This window comes from Asparagus officinalis, chromosome 6, assembly GCF_001876935.1.
Source record: "Asparagus officinalis chromosome 6, Aspof.V1, whole genome shotgun sequence".
Taxonomy (NCBI): Eukaryota; Viridiplantae; Streptophyta; class Magnoliopsida; order Asparagales; family Asparagaceae; genus Asparagus; species Asparagus officinalis.
The window spans coordinates 56661942-56680530 of NC_033799.1; the positions used below are offsets into that span (position 1 = coordinate 56661942).

The window sequence follows — 18589 nt, forward strand, 5'->3', positions numbered from 1 at the left end:
CCCTGCCATGACTCGGATGGGGTCCTCGAGCGTGGGGGCTTTGACCGTTTGAGGTCGGCCTCTACGCACGACTCGGTGATGTTTCCGAGACGCGTCGCCACCAGAGGAGGAGGAGGACAAGTACTCTTCGTACTTGGCCTGGTCAAACTTGATTTCTAGGGATTCCACGGTTGTCCCGACAGGAACCTCATCGAATTGAGCTACCACCATTTCTGTTGAGGAAACAGCTTCTCCCACTGTGGTCGCCATCTTCTGTAGGTGTAAATTTTAATCTCCCGAAATAGGGATTTCGTTTGTATTGATAAGAATAGCTTATTACAAACTAATGAATCGAAATTACAACAGAAGCGGAGGGGGGCCCTCCTTGTTTAACGTGAGGACTTTGGTAGCGATAGGACGCCTCGCTCGGTTCTCGCACCGAGTCTGCTTCCCTTGGACGATTCGACCGAGGTTGCTGGTGAGCTTCAGTAAGCAGTAGAAGCTCGTGCTAGTCGAGTTCGTGTTTCCGAGTTCGATGACGATTAGGGCCCGAAGCTAGGAGAGGATGCTACAGTACAAAAGTTATGCAAAGAGCTTGTCGTCAACTCCGTTGAGAGTTGAGAGGTGTGGTTCAGCTGACTAACTGACTTAATCAATTAACTATGAGCCAACCGAACCTCTTTTCTTCTTAAATAGAGGAGAGACGGCGTGGTCACTCCTTAAATCAGGGGATATGACCATGTACTGTTGGGATATATCATGCTTCTTACTTGTACCATGAGCGGCTGCTTGATAGGCTCGGAGCGCTGCACTCTTCCCCATCACGTCGTGGGAAATGGGAAGGTCCATCACTGTACGCGTGATACTACGACTGTCACGTACTCTGACTAGTTCGGCGAGCTTACTGATCGTGGGCGAGTTCAGCTCTTGACTCGTGCAGGCGAGGCGAGCTTCATGCAGGCGGACTTGACGATTGTATGGATTTGACCAATCACTCGTACTATGAGCGGCTATTTGATGGGCTCGGAGTACTGTGCTCCTTCCCTTCACGTCGTGGAAATGGGAAGGCCCATCCCTGTACGCGTGATACTACGGCTGTCGGGTACTCTGGCTAGTTCGGCGAGCTTACTGATCGTAGGCGAGTTCAGTTCTTGACTCGTGCAGGCGAAGCGAGCTTCATGCAGGCGGACTTGGCGATTTCATGGATTTGACCAACCACTCGTACTGTGAGCGGCTATTTGATGGGCCCGGAGTATTGTGCTCCTTCCCTTCACGTTGTGGGAAATGGGAAGGCCCATCCCTGTACGTGGTATAGCAGCCGCCAAGTATTCTGTCGAGTTTGGTGAGTTTGCTGTTTGTAGGCGAGTTCGACTCTTGGCTCATGCAGGCGAACCAAGTAAGCAGGCGGATTTCAGTCGCTTGGATGATGTTGACTCGTGCGAGTCTGTGATCACCAAATGCGGGTGAATTTGGTGATCGCGTGGTCTTTGCTCGTGCTGGCAAGTCAAGTACGCGGGTGAGCCTTATTTTCAATTCGTGCAGACAACTTGAATACGCAGGCGGGTTTCATGTTTATCTGCAAATGTAATTTTTACCGTCTACACCATTATAATTTGTAACAGTCATATTTATGATTGTTTGTGACCCTTGAGCTGATCTTAGAGGCCTATAAATAGTGCCCCTTGGGGCAGCTCTTGGAGATACGAAAAACACATTGAAGTGTTTAAGCTATTATGCTGCTGCTGCAGAGTTTGAAAGCGTGTAAGATTTAGTCTGTGCCCGAAGGAACAGAGCCCTGAACCGAAATGTTATTACAGATCGAAAAGATATTTGTCTTAACCGAAGGTTTTTGAACCGAAAGGTTTTAACAGATCAAGGAGATCTTTGCCTGAACTAAAAAGTTTTAACTAAAAGTTTTAACAGATCGAGGAGATCTTTGCCTTGATTGAAAGGTTTTAACTAAAAGGTTTTTTGGATCGAAAGGTTTTAACAGATCCAGGAGATCTTTTCCTGAACTGAAAGGTTTTAACTGAAAGATTTTGAACCGAAAGATTTAACAGATCGAGGAGATCTTTGTCTTGATCGAAAGGTCTTATAGATCGAAGAGATCTTGACAGTACTTGTTCGGTGCACACCAGTGTACTGTACTGCTGTTCCTAGAAGCAGTTTGGTCTTAAGATCCTTACATCGGAGTAGGCCAAATATTACTTTAAGCACAGCGTTTCATAAGCGCGCACAACAACTAAACTTGAATTTTTTTTTTAATATAGCACTTCAGCTATTTATTTATCTATTTTATTCTGGATTTAGCCACAGTTTGCTAACAAAATTGACATCCATGTTGAATTGTGCAAAAGTTAAAGATTTCAACTTGAAATCTTACTATTTTTAAATACATAAAAAAGAAAAAGAATTGAAAAATGTACAGACTACAGTAATCTCATTTATTTTATCTATATACTAGAACTAAATGTTCATTGCATTGTTCATAGCACTTTAGAGTAAATTTTCCACCAAACCCAAACTTTACACTTATTTATTTTTAAATTCATCCACTTTCAGAATTACTCTCATAGGAAAGTGTCTATAAACCCAAAGCGTTGTCCTATTTAGCTTTGAACCCTTGTACTTCTAAAAGAGATTTTTTTATTTATAAATTAAAAGTTCTACTTTCATTAATTTTTAAACTCACCTCTGTCAAAATTACTTTATAGCACTGTTCATAGCACTTTTTGAGTCAATTTTCCTCAAAACCCAAATTTTAAACTTATTTACTTTCAAATCCATCAACTTTCAGAATCACTCTCATTGGCAAGTTCCCATAAAACTCAAAGTTTTGTCCTATTTAGCTTTGATCCTTTGTACTTCTAAAACGGATTTGTTATCTATAAATTAACAGTAATATTTTCATCAGTTTTTTTAAATCTATCCACTTCCAAAATTATTTTAAACGCATTTTCCCCATAAACCCAACATTTATTTCACTTATTTTTAAATCTTTTTTTATTGAATTTATTTTTAAATCCAACCACTTCCAAAAAGATTGTTTGCTAGAAACTAAAGTTGACCTTCATTTATTTTGGATTAATTAGATTCTAGTATGGGTGAACATAAAGTTTGGGTATTGACACGAATAACTCTAAGACCATCTCCAACGCAGCGGCATTTTGTAGCGAAAAGTGAAAATGCCGCTGCGTGGGAGCTCCAATCGAGCGGCATTTGTTGCCGCATTTTGACGGGGATGAACAGCGCGACGCTATATTTGGCGTCGCACTGTTCATCCCCCATTACTGTTTTTTTTAATTTTTTTATTTTTCAATTTTTTTTAAACCTCATACTTTTATATATTTACAATTTGTCCCCAATTGTTTCATTAAATATATAAAACAACCCCAATAATATTTAAATTTTATAATTTCACCCCAATTGTATAATGTGGACAAAATAAATTATCATGGCTATCTTTTCTCGTTCGATATCAAATGCTTCTTGCCTGTCCAAGCTCGCCTTGTCTAACCTGTCTATAAGTCGATTGTTGGAGGTCTCGATGGAGTCCACTACACTTGACTCATGATCATCATTTTTCCTTTTCAATTTAGCTTTTTTTACCCCAATAGGTCGTTCAGATGGAGTAAATGATGACAATCCAGGAGATGTTGATATAGGAGATTCCGGAGTGGGATTATCTGATTGTGACGAGTCGAAGTTCACACTTTGGGATTGTCTTCGACCAACTTGTCTTGCTGTGGGGACATCATCTTTGAATTTTTCGAAATTTTTAACCATATTCCAGACATGATCAAATTTGAAACCTTTTTTGTACTTCGGTTCTTGCATAAATAACATCTTTGCTCGAACTAACTGTAAATTATAGTGAACATCAAGTTATGTATTTCAACAATAATAATAAAATTCAAACGATAATTAATAGAATACTTACAATATCTTCATCTGAAGCACCACTTGGATTCAGATTCTCTACTTGTCTCAAGCACGCATTCAATTTTCTTACTTCATTACTTATTATTTCCATTCGAGAACGAACTGATCAGCTCGTACACACCTCAAAATGCTGATCTCGAAGTTCATTGTATTTGTCCTCCACACGAGACCAAAATGCATCTCGAGACTGGTTTCTACCGATAATAGGGTCTTGAGAAATATCCAAGAATACTTGACAAAGGAGCACATCTTCAGTAACCGTGTACCCAGTTGATCGAACAGACATTTTTTTTGTAAAAAGTGGTTGGTTTGGAGATCAGAAATACTTCGAATTGGGTGGTTTGAAGTAGAACTCGTGAATGTTATTTATAGCCAATCCAAATTTGTTTTTTTTGTTTGAATTTGAATTTGCGGTTGGTTTGAATTTGTCGGTGGTCAACATTTGAAATTGAATCATTTTGTACAAACTGATCAGCTTTACACATTATCCAACGTTGTCGGTGGGAATCAATTTTTGAAATCAGGTCAGCTTTGCACATTGTCCAACGTATACACAGCTCAGCTCTCCTTGAATTGTGTGAAAGCTTTGTACGAGTGGGAATCAATTTTTCAAATCTGTCAGTTTTACACATTGTCCAACGTATACACAGCTCATCTCTCCTTGAATTGTGTGAAAGCTTTGTACGAGTGGGAATCAATTTTTAAAATCAGGTCAGCTTTACACATTGTCCAACGTATACACAGCTCAGCTCTCCTTGAATTGTGTAAAATACTATTACGAGTGGGAAACTATTTTTGTAATCTCAGAGCTTTACACATTGTCCAACGTATACACAGCTCATCTCTCCTTGAATTGTGCGAAAGCTTTGTACGAGTGGGAATCAATTTTTGAAATCAGGTCAGCTTTACACATTGTCCAACGTATACACAGCTCATCTCTCCTTGAATTGTGCGAAAGCTTTTAAAAGCAAATTTGAATTTTGTGACAAATTGATAACAGCTGGAAAGCATTTCCTAAAATCAGCTCAACTTTACACATTGTTCAATGTATACAGCTAAGCAAAGTTTTATAAATAGCATACTAGATTAGGTACATCCACACAACTACTCGTTGTTGTGTTAAAATTATTATTCTCCATTTCTGCATACTTCAGTCATTCTTTTCTTACTTCAAAAATGAATTTCGATGTTGGAGGTCCATCATACTTATCATCATCTTCATCTTCGGATGATGATAATTTTCTGTCCAATATCATTGCAGAGATTGATGAAACCGAAGAAGTAATTTGTGAGTACATCAACAACAACATGATCCTCGTTAACAATTTACGTCAACACAACTACCAACCAATCCATGGTGGCTCGATTCCCGGTCATGCAGTGATCAACCGCGATCGAGAAAATGCGCATCAGAATTTGGTCATTGATTACTTTGCCGATAATCCACGTTTTGGAGAAGATATGTTTCGTCGTCGATATCGGATGTCAAGAAGTTTGTTCCTTCGTATTGTTGATGCAGTGAAAGATCATGACTATTACTTCCAACAACGAAGTGATGGACTTGGTAGAATGGGATTATCACCGTTACAGAAAGTAACAGCTGTTTTTCGCATGTTGGCATACGGTCTACCAGCTGATGCTACGGACGAATACGTTAAAATAGGTGAGTCAACAGCAATTGAAAGTATGACAAAATTTTGTCGTGCTATGGTGGAAATATTCGCAGAGCGGTATCTACGAACGCCTAACGCTAACGATATTGCTAGGCTACTCTATATTGGAAAAAAACGTGGTTTTCCAGGAATGTTAGGAAGTCTTGATTGTATGCATTGGAAATGGAAAAATTGTCCAACAGCATGGTCTGGGCAATACACAGGACGTAGTGGGTCACCAACTATTATCCTCGAAGCTGTGGCAGATTATGATCTTTGGATATGGCACGCATATTTTGGTATGCCAGGCACCAATAATGATATCAATGTGCTGGAGTCATCTAATCTTTTCTCTAACCTAGCTCAAGGTATTGCTCCTCCCGCTCACTATGTTATTCAAGGAAAAGAGTATAATATGGGTTATTATTTAGCTGATGGTATATATCCGAAATGGGCTACTATTGTACAAACAATCCAACAGCCACAAGGTAGGAAGAAAAAATATTTTGCCATGAAACAGGAAGCATGTAGAAAAGATGTAGAACGTGCGTTCGGAGTTCTCCAATCACGATTTGCAATCGTGGCAGGATCAGCACGTTTTTGGAAAAAACATGTATTACATGACATAATGACTGCATGCATTATTATGCACAATATGATAATCGAGGATGAACGTGATCTTTATGCACAAATTCAAGAAGTGAGGGAAGCACCAACACCAGAAGTTGATATGGTAGCAGATGAAACTACAAGATTTGGTCAATTTATTGCACGTTACGAAAAAATCAAGGATAAAGATGCCCATGTTGCGCTTCGTAATGCATTGATAGATCATCTATGGGAGGAATACACTAATTCAGATAGTTAAGAGCATACTAAATTTGTAATTTTTACATTGTTGTTAATGTTTAATTATTTTCTTACATTTTATTTTCTGTTGTGTTCTTGAATGTAATATTTTGGCAATATCAATAATAAAAATATAATATTTTAGCAATCAAGTTATTTTAATTAATAAAATAATATTTTATTGTTTTATTAGTTTAATTTTTTAAATAATAAATCATTTTGTTTGGAAAATATGTGAAAAAATAAAATTTGATATGTGAGGTTAATTGTTGAAATAGTTAAAAATATAGGGGATAAAAAATAATCATATAAAAGTAGATAAAAGAAAGATACTGAGAATATTTTTTTTTGGTGCAAAAAATGGTGCAATGGGTTGGAGATGAATTACTGTTAGATGTGACTTTTGCACCATTTTGGTGCAAAATTTGCACCATTTTGAGGCAAAGGGTTGGAGATGCCCTAAGGTTTCTAACTTGTATCACTGTAGCCCAAAATCTAATGGTTTCTCCAACCCGTTTATTTTTTAGTAACATGTCAACTATCACAATATGGGAATTCCTAAAGTACCCTTTTTACTCTATGGTACGTTATGGTACAATGTAATTGTACCCATGACCCTGGGTCTAAGTATTTGCAAAGGCAGTCCTAATTAGTCCCTCAAATCATTTTATAAAGAAATTAGTCCTTCAAATCTTTAATTATTCGGTCAAATCTTCAATTATTCCCACAAATCTTTAAAGTTCCTCATTAGTCCCTAAAATCATTTTATAAATGGGTTATTTAGATACTGGTCCTATAAACCTTCAATACTTCCATATTAGTCCCTTAAATCTTAAGAAATTTCAAAGATTTGAGGAACTAATAAGGGATTACTAGAGATATGATGGACTGATTTTTAAAAACCCTTTCACAAAAGAATTTGTTTCTTAATAGGGCTAATTGTATATACACCCCTTAAATCATGTGTATTTGCAAAAATACCCCCAAAATTTAGTATTTGCTAAACACCCTCAAATCATCAACTTTGGAAAAAATTTCCCTAAAATCAACAAATCATCAACTTGTTGCTAAAGATTTGAATATTTTGTTAATAATTTTTACATTGCAATTACAATTAGATTATCTAAGTTGATGATCAATTATTTAGGGTAATTTTTTTCTAAATTTAATGACTTGAGGCGTAGTCTTGCAAATACTTAGATTTGAAGGGTATGTTTGCAAATACCCATGAGTTAAGTGATGTATATACAAATAACCCTTCTTAATAATTAATTTGTTCAACTTGTTCCAATCGCTGAACTTAGTATAGCCCCCTACATTTCACTTAAGCAACTTGAATTAAATCCACCAAAATAATGAGAAAATTGTATTTGCATGAAAGGCCATTTTTGTCTTTTCATATGCAAAGTTAAGCTCCATTAGCACTTTCACACTGCGCATTATACTCAGGGTTACCCTTGTAGATACCCAAATTTTAGGATCACCTATGTAGTTACATCATACTACAAGGTACCGAAATATATTTAATCCATTTAGTTTTAAACTTGCCCACTCCCAAATCACTCTTAGACCCAAAAAAAAGGAAAAAAAAATAAAAACTAAATTATTTTCAACCCAAAATACAATGTACTTCGTATATTGTAAATAACAACTATAAATTATCTCATAATACTAAAAACAACAGTAAAATAGGAGAAGGGGTCCTCTACATCCTAAATTATAGAGAATGCCTATAGTTATATAGGTGGATAAATAAGATTAGTTAATACAATGGGCCCCACAATAGAGATGGTTTTTGTATAATTTATTTAATTAATATAATACATGGGTTTCGTAGAGTAAGATAATGGTATTGGTGAGTTGTAGGTATCCTTTACAATCTAGGATATAGAGAATCCCATGTCATAAAATAGATTATTTACTTTTCCTATTTCATGATAAAAGTTGCTGCTACATAAAGCAAGTGCTCAAATTATGCATCAACTTTTTTTACTTTCATTCTAAATCAAATGCTTAAATTAATATTTTTGACTTTTTTCACATTAATATCAAAGCGTCTCGTGAGTCAATTTTGCTCGTCCGATACTAAAATCATTGGATTTACCACTTAGTGCACCTGCAGGTTATCTATACATACATTGATGCAGTAATATCTATAGTGGACCTGCGGTTTGTTTATACATACGTTGATGCAGTCAAATTAAATAAATAAAGTGGTTAGCCCAATGGTGAGGGCCTCTTAGCTTATACGGATAATCAAGAGGTCAATTCTCCGCACTTATAATGTTTTTTTTTGTTTTTTATCTTTTAAGCCCAAACCTTTACCACCCATTTTTGTAAACCCTCTCACTAAAAAAAATATTACCTGTAAGCCTAAAGGTTTTACCCCCATATAATTTTAAACTTAACCAATTCACAAAGATTTTTTGCCTAATAAACTAAAACTTTTACCCATATTTGATTTTAAACTCACTCCCAAATTCAAATTTTTTTTTTGAAAGAAAACAAGTGATATGCCCTGTCATTATATTAAAGCCAAAAAATAATTACAGAAAAGAGGATACTAGATGTATCCAAGATTGGAAATTAGAAAATTATATTAAAGCCAAAAAATAATTACAGAAAAGAGGATACTAGATGTATCCAAGATTGGAAATTAGAAAAAGTAGTTTCTCAAAACAAGTGATATAAGAGGATACTAGATGTATCCAAGATTGGAAATTAGAAAAAGTAGTTTCTCAAAACAAGTGATATATAACCTTCTTCTTTCAAACATCCATGAAGATGAAAAGAGGGCATTGCCGTCATTCACCGTTGACACAGATATAAGAAAGAACCAAAGTCAGCCATATATATTATAACGAGAAACTAAATTTTCTAAGACCCAATACAACAAAAGAATAACTACATACTATGTTTATATACCAAAAACAAAATATAATCAACCCTCTTTTCTTGCAGACATCAAGTTCTTCTTGCAATTGGTTCTTCTGCCAACTTAGCTGATAACTTTTGAGCTGCAGATCCACTTCCGAAGCCTGTCCATTCATATAGACAATATATAGCCGAGTTTGTAATATCCTTGATAGAGAAGTTTGTATGATCAAAGATATACTTATTTCTAGCTGTCCCTAAACTCTAACAGACAGAAGAAAAAAAGCTTCGCCACAAAAGTCCATAAAGATGCTTTTGATTCTCTAAAATTATAAAAAGCTCCTCCAAAGAATTCGGCCAAATGAAAGGTAAGCTGTAATTCATGAAATGTTGCCATATTTGCTTAGTAATCAAACATGAGAAAAAGAGATGTTCCCTTGTCTGAGATTCCATTCCACAAAAGGAACAAGTAATGTCCCCATTCCACCCTTTTGATTGTAGAATATCTTTTGTATGAAGTCTGTTATTAGTGAGAAGCCAAACAAAAATACGAACTTTAGAAGGAGCCAAAGGATTCCAATAAGTTTATATATAGGGTTAGTCACTCCTCTCCATCTCAGAAAACTGTAAAAAGATTGAACAGAGAAAACTCTATCAGAGGTAAGAGACCAAGTTGGAGAGTCTGGGCTATTGAGAACATGATAATTCTTGAGAAGATCCATGAGATAAGTTTTGTTGACTTGAGTTGCCTGTGAGATACTTCTCCTCATCAACAATTGCTATTGCCACATGTTATAATGAAAAAGACCTTGGCTCCTGACAGATACATTGGTGGAGAGAGCTAATTTGTATGAATCAGGAAAAACACTTGCTAAACTATTGGCACAAGCTCATTTATCCTCCCAAAATCTAATGTTTTCTCCTGAGCCTAGCACCCATAAATATTGTGAAAAAAAAGCATCCTTAATAGATATAACAGCATTCCAGAAAGAGGAGTTTGAGTAATTGAAAGCTCGAGATTGTAGATTTGTGCCTGCATGGACATAAAGCTTGTGAAGGAAATCCTCTGTTGTTGTTGTTCTATGTAAACACTTCCATAACCACTTTGATAGAAGAGAAACATTGAACAAAGATATATCTTTAACTCCCAGTCCACCCTTCTTTTTTACTTAAACATATTTTTTTCCAATTCACTAAGCATTTGAAAGAATTGGAGAAAAAGGTAGAGAATAGTATAGAGGAATAAAGGTGAGCACTGAATTTAGGAGAATCAATCTCCCTCCAAAAGATAAAGAATTTTTTTTCCAAGTAGCCAGCTTCCTGTAGAGATTATCCAGAAGAGGTTGTCAATCAGATTTAGATAGTTTCCCATATTTAAGAGGTAGGCCAAGGTACTTGATTGGTAAGTAATCAACCTTGCAATCTAAAGAAGATGCTAGGGTCTGAGCCTTAAGATGCATTTTTCCAAAATATATGATAGATGATTTTGAGCAGTTAATACTCAGACCAGACATGTCTTCAAAAAGGTAGAGAATAGTTTTGAGAGTTGAAATATCCTTTGAAGCACTTTTAACAAAGAGAAGTGTGTCATCAGCAAATTGTAAGATCCTCAAATGATTGAGAGGTTCTCGAAGCCCAAGAGAAGATAATAAACCCTCCTCAACATTATTCATAATCATTTTATAAAGAACATCTGCTGCAAGATTAAATAACAAGGGAGATAATGGATCACCTTGCTTAAGGCCTCGTTTACAAGAGAAAAATTTTGTAGGTGTACCATTGACAAGTACAGCACAATTAGATGATGAGATGATATACAGGATCTATGTACACCACCTAGAACCAAAGCCTCTTGCTTTCAACAAACTAATGATGACATTCCAATCAATAGAATCAAAAGCCTTGGCAAAGTCAATCTTGAACATAGCAACTTCTTTTTTCCTTTTAGAACAAGAATGTATCATTTCATTAGCTAAAAGAATGGAGTCGAGAGTTGATTTCCCTGCTTGAAAAGCAGATTAGGTGGATGAAACTAAAGATGATACCAAAGGGGATAGCCTATTTGCCAAAAGCTTGGAGAAGATTTTGAAGAGGCAATTAATAAGGCTAATAGGCCTGAAATCTTTCACCGTGGAACATTCCTTAATTTTAGGTACCAGAGTAATGAAAACTTTATTGATTCTATGCAAAAGAGAAGGATCCTCATGAAAAAAGTGCATTAGAGTACAAAGGTCTTCTTTAATCAGATTCCAGAAGGTTTGATAAAAAGCCATAGAGAAGCCATCTGGTCCTGGTGCTTTGTTAGCATTCATACTAAACACCGCATTTTTAATATCAGCCTCAGTGAAAGGCTCCTCTAAGGATAGCAAAAAAGACTCTTGTTGAGGGTATAGAGTAGACCAGTCAATATGCAGTTGGTTACTATTAGTCTACCCAAATAATCCATAATAGTAATCATAAAAAGCATTGGAGACCTCACAATCTCCCATGAGATCTCTACCATTATGTTTAACGGTAGCAATAAAATTAGCTTTCCTATGATATGAAGTTGTTTTGTGGAAAAAGGAAGTGTTAGCATCACCTTCTTTTAACCATTGCACACGAGACCTTTGATACCAATAAGTTTTTTCTTCTTTGATGATAGATGTGTAGGAAGAATGAAGAGACTGTCTTTCATTGGATTCCAAATCCGTTAGATGTCTTTGCTCCTCTAAAAGATCTAAAGCATTGATTTTGGACAGAACTTCTGTTTTTCTAGAGGAAATAGAACCCAGAACATTTTTCTTCCATCATTTTAACCTTTTCTTAAGAAGTTTTAATTTCAGAATAAAGACATCAACAGGGTTTCCTTTGCAATGAAAAAAATTCCAACAAGACGCAACATAGGGAATGAAGTTAGGGTTGTGTAACCAACTTCTCTCAAAACGAAAAATAGGTGTTGAAGGTTTTATACCTCCACTATCAAGGATAATCGCAGAATGATCTGAACCTGAAGCTGGTGGGGAAAATTGAATACATGAAGGAAAATTATTATCCCATTCTGAGTTGATAAGAAACCTATCAAGTTTGGCCATGGAATTGCTTAAGGCCTCGTTTACAAGAGAAAAATTTTGTAGGTGTACCATTGACAAGTACAGCACAATTAGATGATGAGATGATATACAGGATCTATGTACACCACCTAGAACCAAAGCCTCTTGCTTTCAACAAACTAATGATGACATTCCAATCAATAGAATCAAAAGCCTTGGCAAAGTCAATCTTGAACATAGCAACTTCTTTTTTCCTTTTAGAACAAGAATGTATCATTTCATTAGCTAAAAGAATGGAGTCGAGAGTTGATTTCCCTGCTTGAAAAGCAGATTAGGTGGATGAAACTAAAGATGATACCAAAGGGGATAGCCTATTTGCCAAAAGCTTGGAGAAGATTTTGAAGAGGCAATTAATAAGGCTAATAGGCCTGAAATCTTTCACCGTGGAACATTCCTTAATTTTAGGTACCAGAGTAATGAAAACTTTATTGATTCTATGCAAAAGAGAAGGATCCTCATGAAAAAAGTGCATTAGAGTACAAAGGTCTTCTTTAATCAGATTCCAGAAGGTTTGATAAAAAGCCATAGAGAAGCCATCTGGTCCTGGTGCTTTGTTAGCATTCATACTAAACACCGCATTTTTAATATCAGCCTCAGTGAAAGGCTCCTCTAAGGATAGCAAAAAAGACTCTTGTTGAGGGTATAGAGTAGACCAGTCAATATGCAGTTGGTTACTATTAGTCTACCCAAATAATCCATAATAGTAATCATAAAAAGCATTGGAGACCTCACAATCTCCCATGAGATCTCTACCATTATGTTTAACGGTAGCAATAAAATTAGCTTTCCTATGATATGAAGTTGTTTTGTGGAAAAAGGAAGTGTTAGCATCACCTTCTTTTAACCATTGCACACGAGACCTTTGATACCAATAAGTTTTTTCTTCTTTGATGATAGATGTGTAGGAAGAATGAAGAGACTGTCTTTCATTGGATTCCAAATCCGTTAGATGTCTTTGCTCCTCTAAAAGATCTAAAGCATTGATTTTGGACAGAACTTCTGTTTTTCTAGAGGAAATAGAACCCAGAACATTTTTCTTCCATCATTTTAACCTTTTCTTAAGAAGTTTTAATTTCAGAATAAAGACATCAACAGGGTTTCCTTTGCAATGAAAAAAATTCCAACAAGACGCAACATAGGGAATGAAGTTAGGGTTGTGTAACCAACTTCTCTCAAAACGAAAAATAGGTGTTGAAGGTTTTATACCTCCACTATCAAGGATAATCGCAGAATGATCTGAACCTGAAGCTGGTGGGGAAAATTGAATACATGAAGGAAAATTATTATCCCATTCTGAGTTGATAAGAAACCTATCAAGTTTGGCCATGGAAGGCATCTTTCTTTTATTGGACCAGGTGAAAGTCCTACCAGATAAAGGAAGATCAATAAGGGATGCCGAAGAGACAAAATCCCTAAAAGACTGAATATCTCTAAAAGATCCTTTACCAACATTTCGTTCATCAGAAGATAAAGTAACATTAAAATCTCCGCAGAGAATCCAAGGCCCAGGAAAAATGGATCGAATACGATCTAACTCCCACCAACAAACTTCTCTGTCCTCTCTATCATAAGGAGCATAAACAGATGTGAAGATGAAAGACCAATTTGACGATTTATGATGAAGATGGACAGAAACAGAGAAGACACCCACATACGATTGAACTAGAGAGAAATCATCAGACCACCCAACAAGAACTCCACCCCTTGAGTCAATAGAATTGAGATGACACCAATTCACAAGTCTTCTACCACCTATAGATTGAAGCTTCCTTGGAGTAGGATCTGCCAATTTACTTTTTTGCAAGCCAGCAACATCAATAAAAGAATGAGTTAAAAAATCGTTGACCAGACATCTTTTAGAAGGGTCATTAAGACCTCGAACATTCCATGTTGTAAATTTCATAGATAACAAAATCAAAACAAACCCCAAAACTAAACGATCGGCAAGCACTTAAAGAGACTTATCATGTCTCTCCACTTCTTTGGATTTGATGATATCCATAGATTCTTCCGATAAAGTAACACCACAATTATCAGCAACAAGATTGAAAGCATTCTTATCTAAGGAATTAATCGGTAGAGCAGCAGTTGATGAAGAAGAAGAGGAAGCTATTGTACCTTTCTTTGTCGATGGAGCCATTTTTTTAGCAGAAGTAGCTTGCTGGAGAAAGCTCTTATGCTTCCTGCTAAAAATAGTCTTCCGAACTGAACGAGAAGAGGTAGAAGAAGCTTGACGGCGTGGAAAACCCGGTGGAACAGAAGTAGTAAACTGAACAGAAGGAGTAGCAGTTTGTTTTGGAGGGGAGGAGGTAGCTGAAGAATTAGAATTTGCTGAGTCAGCTTTCCCGCCTAGAAAAGATTCCCATGTGGATTTCTCAATAAAAACAGTTCGACCCTTCCATGTTTGCTTGACCAGGTCAAGGGGAAAATCACTGAGAGAATCAAGGATCGGATCAGAGTTAGTTACCATTCAAAGGCTCCTCCTCAATAATTGTCTTCGGATCCACCTGAATAGCAGCCGGATTATCATGCTGAAAATCCTCATCCATAACAGCTGTTGATTGAATTTGAAAACTTTCTACAGGTGGCACATTGCCAGCTCGAGATTCCTGAAGATATACTGATTTCAAAGCCGGTGACGCAGTTTCCAGAATACCCTTCCCTTTGTCAACCATTGATTTAACCATAATATCACCCATAGGAGTAGCAGACAACTCAGCCAGAGGAGCTGTTATTTGTTCTGACCAGAGGGACTCTAAAACCACGTCTCCTTGAGCTTTCATATCATTGAGATGTAGCCCTATAACTTCAGGACCTAATTGACCAACACCAATAGGAAGGATATCTAAAGTGACTTGTCTTGTGAACGAATCAATCTGAGAAGTGTAAGAGCATACAATAGTTTTTGGAATACAGTCCGCTGCCTTTACTTCGACAAGAACACGAACATCTTGATGACCGTTTAACTTATCTTTGAGATTTTTGCATCCGCTAACCATTTCACCAAAAGTACCAATAATCCTCTCGAGAATATCCATAGACCAAAAATGAAAAGGGAGATTTTTAATTTTGATCCATTGATAGAAAGCAGAATCTACCACTTTCATATCAATATTTTCAGTCCATGGCGCAAACCATCCTTTGAACTTTTCAAAGTCACGCGATTGAACATCAACAGCCTCTGATAACTTAGAAAGGGATGGAAATTCCACTAAAAATCTGTTCCCCAGGATAGGGATAACCTTTCCTGACCACATCTGCAATTTGAAAAGCCAAGAAGGACGAACCTTGATCAACTCGAGGGACGGTGACCCCTCTGTAATTGTAAGAACGGCAAAGGAAGAAAGAACCATGGCATTATCACAAAGAGTAGAAGAATCAGACAAAGTCCAGTTTCTTCTCTGAAGGACGTAGATGGGATCTACAATTCTTAGCAATATGTCCTTCCTCATGGCATTTGAAACAGATAAAAGCACCTTTACGACAGAATTTAGTCGTATGCCGGTCATCGCCGCAGCTGAAGCACCTCTTAGGCTCTCTGGGATTCATATAATCTGCAGGAAATGAATGACGCAACAGCTTGCTATCCATAGCACGACCTCTTTTCTTCCGAGAAACAGAAATCCACCCTTGATTGTCCCTGGAACCTGAAAATCCTAAAAGCTTTTGCGATGGGGGAAAAGCAGAGGTTTTTTTTATGAGGAAGATGGTTTTCAAAGAGAGAGTTGAAAGGACGAGGAAAAGCACAAGGGGGACAAGGCTTTGGCATCCGAGCTTGTGAAGCAGAGTTGGAAATGGGGAAAGAAGGATTTTTAAAAAGCTTGGAAATGACATACCCTTTCTCTAGATCTTGAGTGACCTGACGTCGGGGTGACGAACCAAGAACACCATGATATGGTTGATGACGTACCTGAGTTGCATCATCCTTCGCCAACGCATCTCCTTCCTTTGCCCTCGTTGCAAACGCTCCTCTCATCCTCCTCTACTTTGATTCTTTTTTTCTAACTCTTCGTTAATTGTTTAGACGCTGCTGACAGCCTTTGAACAACTAAGACATGGAAGCGTTGTAGATAATTTGAGTAGGTAAAGCTTGGGATAATTTCAATGGCAAGACCACTCCCAAATTCAATTTTACACCCAAAAACTTTACTCGGTTATTTTTAAATTCACCTTGTATTTTCAACAATTTGATATGTGGTGAAAGTTACTATATGGTGTGAGTTGCTATGCTCAGATGTAACCTTGGCTGTGTTTTCCACTACGTATACAATGTATTATTAAACTAATTACTTTAACCATGTGTTTTTTTTTTTACAACATTATTGTTGCAACCACTTTAAACCAAATACTTTACCTCATTTATTTTTAATTATAAGGGTGCTTGCAACGGTCCCTAAAAGGCCTAAGAGCATCTCCAACTCAACTCCAAAAATCCATTTTGATGCAAATCCAGCTTCAATTCTTCCTCCAACCCAACGCCAAACTTAACGTCATTTTAAAGGGGTGCTACAATGTTGCGCTAGGAATGACGCAACACTGTAGATATGGAGATTTTGGTTTTTCCCAAGTTTTTCCTTATAGTTTGTTATAACAAATCAAATATTCCAACCATATCCCATTTTATAGTTTGTAAATAGAAGGAATATTCTTTTTAATGTAAAATTTGGTGTAATAGTTGGAGATGGAATAGTGATTTGGTATAAAAACTACACCAACTTGGTGTAAAACCTACACCATTTTGGGTTTTTGAATCGGAGATGCTTAGTAACCCCTCATTAATGTTGTTTAATAGTTATTTGCAATTTGATAATCTAAAAGTTTACACAATTCTTTAACTTGATAACCCAAAGTTCTTTTGACAGTTTGATATTCCAATATTTATAGTTTTTTTTCCCAAAACTTTGATACCCCAATTTGTTTTCTGACTCTTCATACCCTAAAATTTACACATTAACTTTTACATCCCTAAGTTTCTATATTTTTCTAATTTGTTACCTTAAAGTACAGCCATATTTTAACTCTAATATTAAAGTCAAAAATAAGATTTTAGGGCATGAAAGATAAAAAGGTATAAACTTTATCATATCAAAGTGTCAGAGAAAAACTTTAAGTATTAAATTTAAACATGGTGTAAACTTTGGGACATTATCAAAGTGTCACAAGAACTTTAGGGTATTATACTTAAAAATTTTTAACTTTAGAGTACCAACATGCAAATTAAATAATCTTTTTTTGACTAAGATGGATTTTCCAAGAAACATATAAATGAGGGTATTTTGGTCATAGAGGGACCAAATTGCATGACTCCTTAAGATTTGAGGGACGACTGAGTAATTTCCAAGATTTGAGGGATTAATATGGAATTATTGAAGATATAAGAAACTAATGTCGAAATAACCCTTAAATTTTAAACCCACCTACTTTTGAAAATGATTTTCTTCCTAGAAACTAGGTTTTACCACTACATTTATTCTTAAATCCACTCATTCTTAAAGCTACTTTTATATTTCAATAGTTTGATATAAAATGTAAGTCTTCATCTTTTGCTGCAACTTTGCAAATACTTTTCTTTTAACTGACTAGTGTTAGCTTGACTCGGTCATGGATGACCAAATCAACAACGGTTTCTCAGTAGAGAGAATCGTGGAGAACGTGAATTGGGGTTTGTTGAGAGATTTTCTCTCAGAGGCAGTTTGAGGGGGGTGGAGATGATGGGATTTATAGCCTATATAAAGGATTGTAATCTACTTGGAGAAACACAACAAGAAAAAGAAAATCAAGCCCTCTTACCCATTACCGGAGCCCCCCTCAACGAAATCTATTATTTTTCTCTTCTTCTCTGTGATCAAACACTGGTATCAGAGCCAGGTTGATCTCATCGCCGCCCCCTTCGAGCTCTGTGTTAATCGGCCACCTCGACTACTCTGCTGCGACGATCGATCGACGATGACAACTCGACGACTGAAGGAGATCGCAGGCCTCGAGATCGAGATTTTTTTTTGAGAAGAATAGAGAAGTCAGACGCCTCTTGCTCTTTGAGGTTAAAAAAAACCCTAGCTATATCATCACTTAACCGAAGACTAACTCTTCCAACTTCTGTTTCTCTTTGAAATCAAAGCCAAGCCCATTTGTTTGAATCAAAGTCTGGCCCAATACCCCACAACAAGGTTACATATCCCATTCATTGTTTTATCAAAGACA

At 36.5% G+C, this 18589-nt stretch overlaps 3 protein-coding genes across 4 annotated transcripts; 1 reads left to right on the top strand and 2 right to left on the bottom strand.

Annotated features, from left to right (window-relative positions):
• Positions 3397 to 4207, bottom strand: LOC109846212. The gene is made up of 2 exons (XM_020415436.1): positions 4043 to 4207; positions 3397 to 3840 (listed from the first exon to the last, which is right to left on the bottom strand). The coding sequence occupies exons 1-2, from the start codon at positions 4205 to 4207 to the stop codon at positions 3397 to 3399; spliced, it is 609 nt and encodes a 202-aa protein (XP_020271025.1).
• On the top strand, positions 5098 to 6441 carry LOC109846213 (putative nuclease HARBI1). The gene has a single exon (XM_020415437.1). The coding sequence runs from the start codon at positions 5098 to 5100 to the stop codon at positions 6439 to 6441; it is 1344 nt and encodes a 447-aa protein (XP_020271026.1).
• Positions 9133 to 16457, bottom strand: LOC109846494. 2 transcript variants are annotated; one of them, XM_020415756.1, is made up of 3 exons: positions 14856 to 16457; positions 14507 to 14737; positions 9133 to 9460 (listed from the first exon to the last, which is right to left on the bottom strand). In XM_020415756.1, the coding sequence occupies exons 1-3, from the start codon at positions 15895 to 15897 to the stop codon at positions 9387 to 9389; spliced, it is 1347 nt and encodes a 448-aa protein (XP_020271345.1). In that variant the 5' UTR covers positions 15898 to 16457; the 3' UTR covers positions 9133 to 9386. The 2 variants fall into 2 exon arrangements, with proteins under 2 accessions (XP_020271345.1, XP_020271344.1); XM_020415755.1 differs by lacking the exon at positions 9133 to 9460 and having other exon boundaries at positions 13902 to 14737.

What these genes read in the sequence shown, in the direction of transcription:
- LOC109846212 (XM_020415436.1), bottom strand. Translation starts at nt 4,207, where the DNA reads ATGTCTGTTCGATCAACTGGGTACACGGTTACTGAAGATGTGCTCCTT. An exon ending in TTCGAGATCAGCATTTTGAG is followed by an intron (nt 3,841 to 4,042) that starts GTGTGTACGAGC and finishes TATAATTTACAG; the next exon opens with TTAGTTCGAGCAAAGATGTT.
- LOC109846494 (XM_020415755.1), bottom strand. Translation starts at nt 15,897, where the DNA reads ATGACCGGCATACGACTAAATTCTGTCGTAAAGGTGCTTTTATCTGTT. An exon ending in TGAGGAGGAGCCTTTGAATG is followed by an intron (nt 14,738 to 14,855) that starts GTAACTAACTCT and finishes AATCTTTTCTAG; the next exon opens with GCGGGAAAGCTGACTCAGCA.
- LOC109846213 (XM_020415437.1), top strand. Translation starts at nt 5,098, where the DNA reads ATGAATTTCGATGTTGGAGGTCCATCATACTTATCATCATCTTCATCT.